Source organism: Eptatretus burgeri, chromosome 4 (genome assembly GCF_056783735.1).
Source record: "Eptatretus burgeri isolate ZD-2024b chromosome 4, Ebu_testis_v1, whole genome shotgun sequence".
NCBI lineage: Eukaryota > Metazoa > Chordata > Myxini > Myxiniformes > Myxinidae > Eptatretus > Eptatretus burgeri.
The window spans coordinates 74120514-74133832 of record NC_140964.1 but is presented as its reverse complement, the minus strand read 5'-3'; the positions used below and the strand labels follow the sequence as shown (position 1 = coordinate 74133832).

General features: G+C 42.5%; 1 protein-coding gene across 3 annotated transcripts in view; it reads left to right on the top strand.

Moving 5' to 3' along the window:
* LOC147028357 (DENN domain-containing protein 3-like) overlaps positions 1 to 13319 on the top strand; it is a 134285-nt gene that overhangs the window by 61025 nt on the left and 59941 nt on the right. For all 3 annotated transcript variants that reach the window (XM_085878676.1, XM_085878677.1, XM_085878678.1), the window contains exons 13-17: positions 1685 to 1788; positions 2146 to 2336; positions 5149 to 5383; positions 5802 to 5909; positions 10090 to 10280. In XM_085878676.1, the coding sequence (XP_085734802.1) occupies positions 1685 to 1788; positions 2146 to 2336; positions 5149 to 5383; positions 5802 to 5909; positions 10090 to 10280 (829 nt within the window). The remainder of the gene's footprint in view (positions 1 to 1684; positions 1789 to 2145; positions 2337 to 5148; positions 5384 to 5801; positions 5910 to 10089; positions 10281 to 13319) is intronic.

Here is a 13319-nt window from a genome sequence, read left to right as displayed (position 1 = left end):
ACCTTGACGTTTTAGCCAGCAATGGCAACGTATTAAAATGTATGTAAAACGCTGGCTTACGTTGAACTTTTGATGTTTTTTTTTTAAAGATTTGGACGTATTCATAACGACTTGGTCTTATGCACAACGTATTAGTAACGGACTTTGAACGTTTCGTTGTGTTATAGATAACTTATACCAACGAATGCTGAACCTGTTGTCGGCCTTCACAACCTATGCCCAACGATAGTCTAACTTATGCATAGCGCGCTGCACGCATCGCCGATGATGACGTGACGTTGCCTATTAAAAGGCTGCCACACAATGATTCAAATCATAACCGCCGCAGAAATGGAAGTGTCAACATCGCAGTCACACCTTGGCGATCTTGCCAGCGTATGCCGACCTCTGAAAAATGCGTCTAAAACGCTGGCGTACGTCGAATACGGTATGGGTAAGTTTGGTATACCTGAATAGAACGCTAAAGTACACTATCATACGTCGTAGTAAGTGGAGTACGTCTTGTAATTTTAAACATGTTGAAAATTTTACGACGTACTTGCTGTATGACACACGCTCCGCATGCGATGGGAATAAGTTGTACGCACGATATGCGATCGGTGACGCACATCGACACACGTTACTTGTAAGGTACTCATAAGTCGAAACACATCAAGGTAATGGTTAGCGTCAGTGTTCCAGACTCCCGGTTATTTTTTTCTTCGTTATGACGGTGTTCAGTGTACAGTGCGGTTATGATTTAAATCGTTGAGCGGCAGCCTATTAATTATATTATATTATAACCGCACTAGAAATCATAGTGTCAAAATCACCATCATACCGAAGGAAGGAAGGAAAAAAAAATAATAAAACCAGGTAGTCTGGAACACTGACGCCAACCATTACCTTGATGTGTTTCGACTTATAAGCACCTTACAAGTAACGTGTGTCGATGTGTTTCACCGATCACGTAACGTGAGTACAACACGTTACTCATAGGTTAGAAATAAGTTTCGGGTACGCTAAAGATTACCTCGACGTGTTTCGACTTGTGAGTAACCCACAAGTAACGTGTGCCGACGTGTGTCAACGATCGCGTGACGTGCCTACAACTTATGGCCAGCGTTATGCGGAACGTGTGAGTCATACGCTGGCATAAGTCTTAAAATTTCAGGCATGGAAAAGTTTTTGGACAACCGAAAAGTACAACGTTTAAAGCGAGCGTACAACGACGTATGGCAGTGTTTTTCAGCGTGCTCTCAATGTTATCAAAACTTACCCATAACGTATTCGACGTGTACCAGCGTTTTAGACAAATTTTCCAAAAATCGGCATAAGCTGGCTAAAACGTCAAGGTGTGACTGGGCCTTTAGATGGCAGAGGTAATGATCTGATTCCAATAATTATATGTGCTGGGCCTGATTGGAGGAAAGACAAGTAGTTATGTGGTTCAATTAGGATGACAACGCAGGTGCTTCTCAAACCTCTGGCATTGTTTTTTTTTTGTGTGTGTGTGTTTGAATAATGATTTGTCTGTTTTCATTTTATTCTCTTCATAATGATATTTTCTCGATATATATCTTGCCTTTCCCAAAGTACTACATTGTTCAGGATCATTTTACTTGCAGTTGATGATATTTGGTGGTCCACTTTGCTCCATGCACTGGGACCATCTGTTGATGATTTGCATTTGTCGTCTTGTCAGCTTCTGACCACAGACATGTTCCACTGCTTTCTGAGAGACCGACTGGAGCGGAAAGTGGATGCTTTTTCTTGCATAGACCGAAGATCAACAGTTCTCATGACTTCGTAGGGCAGCTTACGAACACCATCATTCCTTCCTTCGCTCTCATTCCATTCTTCATTACCTATTAAAAGAAAACACCATTTTTGAAGCTGTTCTTTCAGACCATGTTGTCCATCTCATCTATTCCTCTGTTTTAAGGCTTTTATATATTTGCTGACATCAACCTGCCATAACCATGAGCCATTTTTGTCCTTCACCTCTTTAACTGCCTCACAACCTTCCTTCCTCCTCCTCTGCTGTGCTTTCTCCTCAATTCAGCCAATTTTTTTTTACCATTTACTTATTAAACTTTCTTTGTCTTTGTGTCCTAATTCTCATCTTGTTCTCACCCATTCCATTTTGTGCCCTCATTCACTCAGCCCTCGAAGTGACCCTCATCATAACACCTGTTTTCGTCACTCTTACTCTGATGGGATGTTTTCCAAACTTATGACCCAGGACTCTGCTGATCCACACAGCAGCAGTAGGAGTCTACTTTTCGGTCCAACCTCTCTCGACGGTGAATCTGACAAAGGACGCACAACTCCAATCCTACTCGATTGGGCCAATGGTGAGATTTGCTATTATTTTGTCTTTCCCTTCTTGTTATGCATATTCTACTGACTGTCAAACAAAACACAAGCCTGGATATTATAGCAAAGGACATGTCTGTTTTATTTGCTTAATTATCTTTGCAGATCTTGTAGATTGCTTGGAGGTCATGTTTGCTGATTTTGAAGCAGATGGCAGATGACATTGAGTACAATGTATTGATTGTGTTGACAGATACATCGCTCGTATGGTGTCGACCTAGATACCACTCATACGGTATAGGCCTATACACATTCGTGTGTTGTTGGTCTATACTCGTATCCCACCTGTGCAGCGTTGGCCTTTAAGCTGCTTGTTCGGTGTCTGCCTATACACTGCTCGTATATCTACGAAACACCTCTCTTACAGTGCTTTATACCGCTCGTACAATGTCTGCTTATACACGAAGGAAGTAAATCTTTGAGAGTTTTATTTTACAATAAACGTCGCAGACCATTACAGGACATGTAATTGTAAGAAGCTAATATATAAAGAAGAATGTTTGTTTGTGTGTTTGTTCGTTATGCATTCATACCCTGCAGGAACCAGTGCAACCAAACTTTGCATGGCCTCTTCTTTCATCCAGAGGAAGGTCGAGGGCTATGTTTGAATACAAAAAAAATTGGAGAAATAAATAAAATTCAATCCTCATGATTGGCCTTCTCAGGCCTCGATTGGGTCTTGTTCTAATTTGCTGCTTGTGTTTTGTTTTATTTTTATTTTTTTTATTTTCCAGGAAATGATGAAGTAAGGTTGTAATGATTTGTCAGCAACACAAATTTAATTACCGTAGTGTTTACACGTGCACTTGTTATTAAAAAGTTTGCTTTATACAGGTTTATTACAACACTTCCATGTTCAGGCCTTGAGTGAGTATGGTGCTTACACAGTGCCATGATCGAGTAATATGTAGGCCTATTGCGAAGATCATATGTTGAGATCATATTATGTATGTAAGCTATTATAACAGAAACTCTGTATTCCCTTGCTACGTTTCTCCCCGATCTGTAATCCTCCCCATCTCTGTACAATTCATCTGTTGCTTTTTCGGTTATTTCTCCGAAACAAGCTCATATAGTGGCTCCCAGTTGTCCGGCTGTACGTACTCATCCGATAACATTTGATTAAAACATCTTCTCCTCACAAACTACCTGACTGATGTGGACCAAATTTCGCATGATGCATCTGGACAGCCACAAACTCTTAATCACGGAAGTGGAATAAAACTGGAAACCTAAAAGTAGGTGGGCTTGGGGAGGGTTGATGGGGTAGAAAAAAATCATGGTTGTGGATGGAGAGTGACCTGACATGGTGGTGAACAGCTGCCTTGAATCCCTGGAGGAAATAATGAGATTGAAGAGATTGAGGAAGTTGGTTCCACAGGTGGGATAAAATAAGACAGCTGGTTGCGAATGAGGTGTAGTTGGTTCCACAGGTGGTTGCGAATGAGGTGTAGGTGAGCAGTGGTTCTGTATTTTGCGAGTTTTATCAGAACGGAGTTATTGGCAGACCACATGCACCCTACAGAAACCTGGGGGTGGGGGGGGGGTAACAGAGCACTGAAAAGGCAGAGGGTGCAAGACTAGAAAGGAGGCAGTCGGAGACAGAGACAGAGACACCACCAACCTGTCTGCATTGTGAAAGTGATAGACCGAGAGACTCAGCATCATCGCAGGAGATTCCAATGATTTTGAATTCCTTGTTTTGCGGTAAAGCTGAGCAAGGTGTGAGGCAGGGGAGCCAGCCCAGAGGGGAAAGCAGAACTCAATCAAGCTGAGGATACATAGGCCTTGTAAGTGGTTAAAAGTTCAGGTGTGACAAAGCAAGACTTTGCATGATGGAGGATACCCAGGTAACTTATAATTTTGTTCTGCTGATGAAGCCAGTCAAGTGTCATCCAGGACTGGTGTTAATATACGGACTTGAGATAACCCACATGACTAATGCAAATTGAGCCTTCAGTTTGAGAGTACATAGTTCGGCCCCAAATAGATATTTGTCTTTTCTATCATACATTTACTTGTGATTTGTTGCATCATTCCTGGGGTATGACAATGTTCCTGATGCAGTGCCCCCCTTAGATTATGGGAGAAATTTAGCATTTTAGCCAGTTTATCAGGACATTTATGAAAGGTATGAAGGGACCATTAAAGTTCACAATCGAATGCTCTGAAAAGAGGACAGATGCATCAGACTGCTTGTGAAGCATCTCAGGTTAAAGTTCGTCGTCTGTTCATATTCTAATGGGATACTTTCAAATGGAAGACCTTTGCTTCTTCAAATAGTAATGGTCTTTCTAGAAGGTTGAAATGCATAAAACCCAATATGCTACAATGCTATGCCAGGATAACTAGGCAAGCCTGATCTGCTTGCAATAGGGTCAAAATGTATTAAACAAAACCGAACAATGACTCGCAAAAGGTTACACTCTTCCCTTCGACTAAGAGGAAGTTGCATGCATGACCTTTCATGAACAATTGAAGAAAAATTCAACTGCAAGTGTGAAATCTTCCACTTGCTGAGCTATTTTCAATTAGCCTGTCAGAAAGTCGATTTGTATTTATTTCAGGGTAGATTTTGAGGAAAAAAAATATTGATACTGTACACCTTTGTATACCTGCATTGTTGTGTCACCAGGCTGAGAAATGCATCATGAATGGGTAAGGTTGGTTGACACCTACAGACATTGGGGAGATGTTGGGTGCTCGCATGGTGAGTTAGAAAGAGAAATCTCCATAGTTCACTCCGTAGAGATGTTAGCTCATTTACTTTCACTTTTTTGTCTTTTCCAGATTCCAAGGGTTTAGACCCATCTGTCCATACCATTTGCTTGCCTCAATTACCCAAGAACCCTTTTGCAGTTGAAGAGCTCGAGGTCTATGTCAATGAATTAAGTTCTACGCTCTCAGAAACCCTCAACAGTGCTCCGAGTCAGGCTTGTGGTCTACGTGCAGCCTGCCTCTACCTGCGTGGCTGCCTGTTGCTTGCTCGTGGTTCCTTTCATGATGCTTTGGAAGACTTCCACAGGTTTCCATTTTCCATCCCCACATCCATTTTATCTCTGTGTAATTTGCCTTTAATTTCTTTCGAAGTTTTTCTCATTCATTCTATTTTGATAAAAGATGCCGTTTTTTTTCTGGGGTTTTTTTGCAATTCTGAGTGGCAATCATTTTGATTTGGTCTTATGGGCTAAATTTTTTTTTTTAATCCCTTCCACCATAAGCACTATTGCTCCTGCCTTCACAGACAGGCAGATACCAAATTGCGTATTTCAGTATAATATGGCTATATAATGTTTGTTCTAAAAGTTTATTGTAATGAATGAACAGTCACTACAATTTGTCTGTGATAATCAGTTTCACATTCCTTTCATGTTTTGAAGACTGTATTATTTTATATTTTTCATCTTCCTTTAATACGGTGCCCTGAATCTCTTCCTCCACAGTATATCCAAAACAGACTCGTCAGTTCTTCCAGCAGAACAAGCACGTCAGCTCCTCTCACATCTTCCCTCAGACCTACTTGAGCAAATTAGAAAGGATCCCAAACTCCGGTCAGCTTCACAGCCTTCGCTTGTCACCTGGTGGTCGTATGGCAGCTTAGCTGCCGGGGTAGCTATCATTTCTTGAAGCGTGACTGTGTCGCTGATGCAGTGCCCCTCTGCCAGTACACACACTGGAACTGGTACTCATTTCGCCGACCTCGGAAGGATGATAGGCTGAGTCAACCCCCCCCTGGTGTATTAATTCAGTGGCCGACGGGGCTTGAACTCGGGACCCTAGGATCCCAAGCCACCATCCTAACCACAGAGCCAACACCAGGCTCGCTTGTCACCTCATAACTTGCATCACCCTCCAAATGTCTGTTTAAGTCACTAAAACTTTGTCACTTGACTCAAATGCCAATATTGTTGTGGATCTGCGGTTTGAGGCTTGCTACAAGGTGAAGCACTCGGGTCCCTCCCAAACGCCCGGTCCCGAGGCTGCGAGGCACAGATAACTCTGCACGCTGATGTGTTGTTAAACAACCACGAACGATGATTGGGACTGCCAATCCTGACTGGGTTACACAATTCAATGTGATATCTTACCTGTGGATGGCCATACCAAGGGGGGCCTCGTGCACTCAATACGTACTTGCGTTAACTTACCATATCAGTTGCAGCCAAGTGTACACCTGCTAATAAGAGCCCATTCGTGGGTTAGAACTTCCCGGCAAACTACGTGCGGACCATGCTGGACCAATGGAGGAAAAGACAGAACGCGTTGGGTGCATTTACAATATAAGTAACTTATTTATAAAGCGAGGGTGAGGAAAAGGATTGTGAACAATAATAAAAGGTTTTATGACAAGCAATATGCACAGCAGGGAAAGCAAGGATTTGTGGGGTGTGGTAAAATAAAATACAGTTTTATACAAAAGAGAAGGCACAGGGCAGAGTTAAACCAATATAAAACGTTTACAATCTTAATTATGCTAACATGACAGGCGCCATCAGACACACACACACCGAGGAAAGTAGAAAGCAAAGAAAGATAAGAGAAAGTATGAAGTGTGAATGACCTCTTTGTACCTGGTGCGGTCGACGGACCAATGCAACCCAGTCACTTAGGAAGGGCAAGAGGGAAGAAAAATGCGGGTGTCTATGGTATGTGAGTGAAGAGGTGCAAAATGAGGTGCGATGAGATGGAGAGAAATGTGTGAATATGTGTCAGGGGGTTTCAGAAACAAAGGGAAGAATGTTGGAAACAAATGGGCAAAGGCAGTACCTGGTCTGGTTTTCGCTCATCCAGTGCTCTGCAACATGGACTCCATTCTGCTCCCTGTCCTCAAAAACAGAAGGTGGACCAGATACAAGAAAAGTAGGCAGGCCAGATGCTAGCAGGGCAGGCAAGAGCGAGCAGAAGTGGGCGGGCAAGAGAAGAAGAGGGGCGGGCCCAGACGAAGAGCCAGTCATATGAAGAGGCAGATGAGCTCGATGAAGAGAGTGAGTGTGTAGAGCACGTGTATACTAATGAGCTGCTTGTATGCATGTTTGCATGAAGGAGGGGCCGTGTGTATGAAGTAAAGGAAAATAAAACAATAAAGAATGCGATTATAAAGGCCCGGTCACACCTTGACGTTTTAGCCAACGTATGCCGATTTTTGAATTTTTTTTCTAAAACGCTGGCACACGTTGAATACGTTATGGGTAAGTTTTGATAACATTGAGAGCACGCTGGCATACGTCGTAGTACGTTGCCATACGTCGTTGTACGTTGGCTTTAAACGTTGTACTTTTCGGTTGTCCTCAAATTTTTTCATGCTTGAAATTTCACGACGTATGCCGGCGTATGACTCACACGTTCCGCTACGCTGGCCACAAGTTGTATGCACGGTCTGCGATCGTTGACAGACGTCAAAACATGCTACTTGTAAGTTAATCATAAGTTGAGACACGCCGAGGTAGTGTTTAGAGTACCCAAAACTTATTTCCTACCTATGATTAACGTGTTGTTGGCACGTTACGCGATCGTTGCCACACGTCGACAGACGTTACTTTTAAGTTACTCATAGGCTGAAAGACGTCGGTATAATGGATCGTCCTTGCGTCAGCATCCACGGCCACGGCCAGGACACTTATTTGCAGCATTCTTCAAACTTTTCTTCGGCATGACGAGGATGTTCACACTTCGATGTCTAGCTTGGCTATGATTCCAATTGTCCATCGGCAGCGTCTATTTAAAATAGTCGAGTTTGAGCGTTTTAACACGTTCAGAAGAAACGTTTCAAATTTCCAAACCCCAGCGTCAAAAAAAAAAAAAAAAAAAACCAAGGCGAGTGACAGCAATTTAAATCGTTCATTGTAAACAATGAAACTAGCTGAGTGGTACCGTTTAAAAGTCGTTGAGTGTAAAAAAAATCCAATTGTTGAGCGCAAGCGTCTTCTTTCAATAGTGGAGATGCAGCCATTTAAATCGTTGAGTGGCAGCCTATGAACCTACCCGTGGACACGCGGACGCAAGGACGATCCATCATAACCCACACCCTCCCCCTCACACCCACCTACTACTGCCAACATGAACAAACTACTACTAATACTAATACTAATACTAATACTGATACTGTTACTGCTGACATGGACATCGACTCAAAAAGGAACTCGAAAACACTGTTGGGTTCCCCTTTTATGAGCAGCATTTTTATATACCAATTCCCAAAACCGCTGGGAACACGTCTTTATATGGCAGTTGTAAGCTAGAAACACGTTAATTTATTTTTTTTGTCGACCTGATGACGTCATTGGAATACGTCTACATACGTCGATGTGTGTTGGGACTACGTAAAGAATTGGTTCAAAGCACGTCAAACATAAGTTAGAAATAAGTTTCGCGTAAAAAAGACATTACCGCGACGTGTTTCGACTTATGAGTAGCTTATAAGTAGCCTTTGTGGACGTGTGTAAGCGTCCACATATCGTGTGTAAAACTTATCCTCATCGCATGCGAACGTGTGTCATACGCCGAGTATGTCGTAAAATTTTGAACATGTTCAAAAATCCTTGACGTACTCTACTTACTACGACGTATGATAGCGTATTTAGCGTTCTACTCGTGCATACCAAACTTACCCATACCGTATTCGACGTGCCCCAACGTTTTAGACACACTTTTTGTTACGTCGGCATACGCTGGCAAGATCGCCAAGGTGTGACCGCAATTTTGACCCTTCCATTTCTACGGCAGTTATGATTCGAATCGTTGTGCGTCAGCCTTTTAATAGGCTACGTCACGACATCGTCAGCGATGCGTGCAATGCGCTATGCCTGAGTTAGACTATCGTTGGGCATCGGTTGTGTAGGCCGACAACAGGTTCAGCATTCTTTGGTATAAGTTATCTATAACACAACGAAACGTTCTGTGTAGTTGCCAATGCGTTATACATAAGACCAAGTCGCTATGAATACGTCCGAATCTTTAAAAAAAAACATCAAAAGTTCAACGTAAGCCAGCGTTTTACATACATTTTAACACGTTGCCATCGCTGGCTAAAACGTCAAGGTGTGACCGGGCCTTTAGACCGACCTAAAAGCTCTTGCAACACATTTTGACCCACATACCCACAAGACATGAGGGAAGGGCTATCTGAAATGGATACTAATGAAATAACTGTCTCGGGACTGCAATATGTTGTGTGCCTTTGCCTTGGGGGAGTGTCGAGAACCGCAACAATATTTTCCACATGTTGTCACAGAAAATGTTTGTTCATTCTCAGTTATCAACTCCTCTTATATTTCTCGTAAAAACTAACATTTGGCTATCTCCTGAGTACTTTCCAAAACAAACAAACTGTGTCATTTACATGTTATACATCAATCACTGTATCACTTTGCTGTATATGATGCATCAAATTTTCCAATCAAACTATTATGAAGCTTTCAACAAATGTGATGATGGACTGCTTTATTGAAAGAATGTGGAGAAAGGAATCGATGAGACTTGTGGTGTGGAAATTTTTTTACAAGGGAGATAATATAAAAAGCAAAGTGTCTGGATGACAAATGAGGAAATCATGTTGCTGAACATGAGACAGTGAAGAAGATCTAAGGTTCTTTTTCCTCGAGTCAACTCCATTTTAACCTTTGTGTAGGAAGTTTAAAAACGGTGGGCTCCTAACTAAATTGCATTGTATTGTCTTTTGAATTGTGATATATTGTGAAAAATGTTGCCGTTGTGTTTACTCATTGCTCATAGCTGGCTAATGAGTGATGTAGGTCCATTTGGCTTGGAACCATTGCCTCCCACGCCGGAAGTTGATTCCTTCAAGAGCTTCTCATTTCCATCGCAGCCATTAGATAGTGAGGCATTCAGCAAGAGTATGCAGCAGGTTGGGATAATCACCAACGGTGGTGATTGCCATCGACTCTTCAAAATTCTTGCTAAAGGTATCGTTCACTTCACCTGTTTCCACATCCCATTATTTCTGTTTGTTGTCCAGTTTTATTATTTTGAAGGTTTTTTGATTTTTGTGTATTGCATTCTGATGATCTTTATTCAAGGTGTATGCATTCCAAGTGTGAGTAGCGACAGGACCATTCTCAGCATACCATAATTTACATGAAGAAACTAAAGTTATAGGTATTTTTTCAGAAAATACTTTTTTTTTTCTTATCTTATCCAATCTTATCAATATATTGTTATGTGTGTGTGTGTGTGTGTGTGTGTGTGTGTGTGTGTGTGTGTGTGTGTGTGTGTGTGTGTGTGTGTGTGTCTGTGTGTTTAGATATAGCAGCATGGTCCGTGTACGGTTCGTTGGCCATCTCAATGTATACGTAGGGAAAGGTTAGCTTGAGAATAGTCTTGTTTGCATGTGCGCCACAGAGGGGGTGGTGCATGGTAATAATTAGTTAGGGATTATGGTAAAGGGAATTGTATAACCTCTATGTACACCTCTACTGGGGGCACCGGTAGACTTGGCAAAAGACAGGGGCAGAGTTATAGATGCCTCCCAAGAGGGCAGAGCATTGCCAATGGAGAGGAGAGGGAGGAGCCTAATCGGGTAGATGGTGAGAGAGTTGGAGGTCTGAGCGTAACGCGGCTGGTTGTTGGTGTGTGCGAGCCTGAGGAGACTCTGTGAGGTGATCGAGGTTTGAGAATGGGGAACATGATGGGAAAAAGAGTTTTGAGGAGGTCATCCTACCTGCCTACCTTTGCCTGTGTTCATCGCCTGGAGCTTGTTCATCGTCCCACTCATCACCTCATCGTCCCCCACCATCGTCCTGCCCATCGTGTGCTCGCCTCGTCATTGTCCTCCAAGTCTCTCCTCATTGCCTGCTCGTCCCCGCTGCCACCAGAGCTGAGTCCCCTGGTTTTGTCCCCTTCCGGTCAGTGACTGAGTCTGGTGTGTGGCACATAGTTCTTCAGGTTTTTTTGACCTCATTGTACATAATTATTTATTATCGATTTGGTGACCCTTTTCTTCGCAGTACCGGCCTGCCGTCATCTCCTCTGTCACGATTACATCATCCCTGGTTCTTTTTATTGTGGTTCTGGAAATAAACCCATTGTTTTAAAATGTTTTAAGGTTTTCGTATATCTCTCCTCATGACCCACGTGCGTATTGTCCGCCATTAATTTGGAACGTCTCCTCAGGAGTTGAGCCGCTTTGGACGTCGTTGGACTTTCACCTCCTGCCACAACGAGCTCGACGTTAGTTGAGCCGTCGACGCCACAATATATTGTAACTAAAGGGCAAAGTTGCAGTTTTCAGGATATAAAGGCCCGGTCACACCTTGACGTTTTAGCCAACGTATGCCGATTTTTGAATTTTTTTTCTAAAACGCTGGCACACGTTGAATACGTTATGGGTAAGTTTTGATAACATTGAGAGCACGCTGAAAAACACTGCCATATGTTGTTGTACGCTGGCTTTAAACGTTGTACTTTTTGGTTGTCCTCAAATTTTTTCATGCTTGAAATTTCACGACGTATGCCGGCGTATGACTCACACGTTCCGCTACGCTGGCCACAAGTTGTATGCACGGTCTGCGATCGTTGACAGACGTCAACACATGCTACTTGTAAGTGAATCATAAGTTGAGACATGCCGAGGTAATGCTTAGCGTACCCGAAACTTATTTCTAACCTATGATTAACGTGTTGTTGGCACGTTACGCGTTCGTTGCCACACATCGACAGACGTTACTTTTAAGTTACTCATAGGCTGAAAGACGTCGGTATAATGGATCGTCCTTGCGTCAGCGTCCACGGCCACGGCCAGGACACTTATTTGCAGCATTCTTCAAACTTTTCTTCGGCATGACGAGGATGTTCACACTTCGATGTCAAGCTTGGCTATGATTCCAATTGTCCATCAGCAGCGTCTATTTAAAATAGTCGAGTTTGAGCGTTTTAACACGTTCAGAAGAAACGCTTCAAATTTCCAAACCCCAGTGTCAAAAAACAAAGGCGAGTGACAGCAATTTAAATCGTTCATTGTAAACAATGAAAATGGCTGAGTGGTACCGTTTAAAAGTCGTTGAGTGTAAAAAAAATCCAATTGTTGAGCGCAAGCGTCTACTTTCAATAGTGGGGTTTGAGCGATTTAGCACGTTCAATAGAAACGATTAAAATTTCCGAGCGCCAGCGTCAAAAAACAAAGGCGAGTGACAGCAATTTAAATTGTTCATTGTAAACAATGAAAATAGCTGAGTGGTACCGTTTAAAAGTCGTTGAGTGTAAAAAAAATCCAATTGTTGAGCGCAAGCGTCTACTTTCAATAGTGGAGATGCAGCCATTTAAATCGTTGAGTTTATCATTTAAATCGTTAAATCGTTAAACGCAAGGACGATCCATCATAACCCACACCCTCCTCCTCACACTCACCTACTACTGCCAACATGAACAAACTACTACTAATATTAATACTGATACTGTTACTACTGACATGAACATCGACTCAAACAGGACTCGAAAACGCTGTTGGGTTCCCCTTTTATGAGCAGCATTTTTATATACCAATTCCCAAAATCGCTGGGAACACGTCTTTATATGGCAGTTGTAACCTAGAAACACGTTCATTTATTTTTTTGTCGACCGGAAGACGTCATTGGAATACGTCTACATACGTCGATGTGTGTTGGGACTACGTACAGAATTGGTTCAAAGCACGTCAAACATAAGTTAGAAATAAGTTTCGCGTAAAAAAGACATTACCGCGACGTGTTTCGACTTATGAGTAGCTTATAAGTAGCCTTTGTGGACGTGTGTAAGCGTCCACATATCGTGTGTACAACCTATCCCCATCGCATGCGGAACGTGTGTCATACGCCGAGTACGTCGTAAAATTTTGAACATGTTTAAAATTTCTTGACGTACTCTACTTACTACGACGTATGATAGCGTACTTTAGCGTTGTACTCACGTATACCAAACTTACTCATACCGTATTTGACGTGCCCCAACGTTTTAGACACATTTTTCTT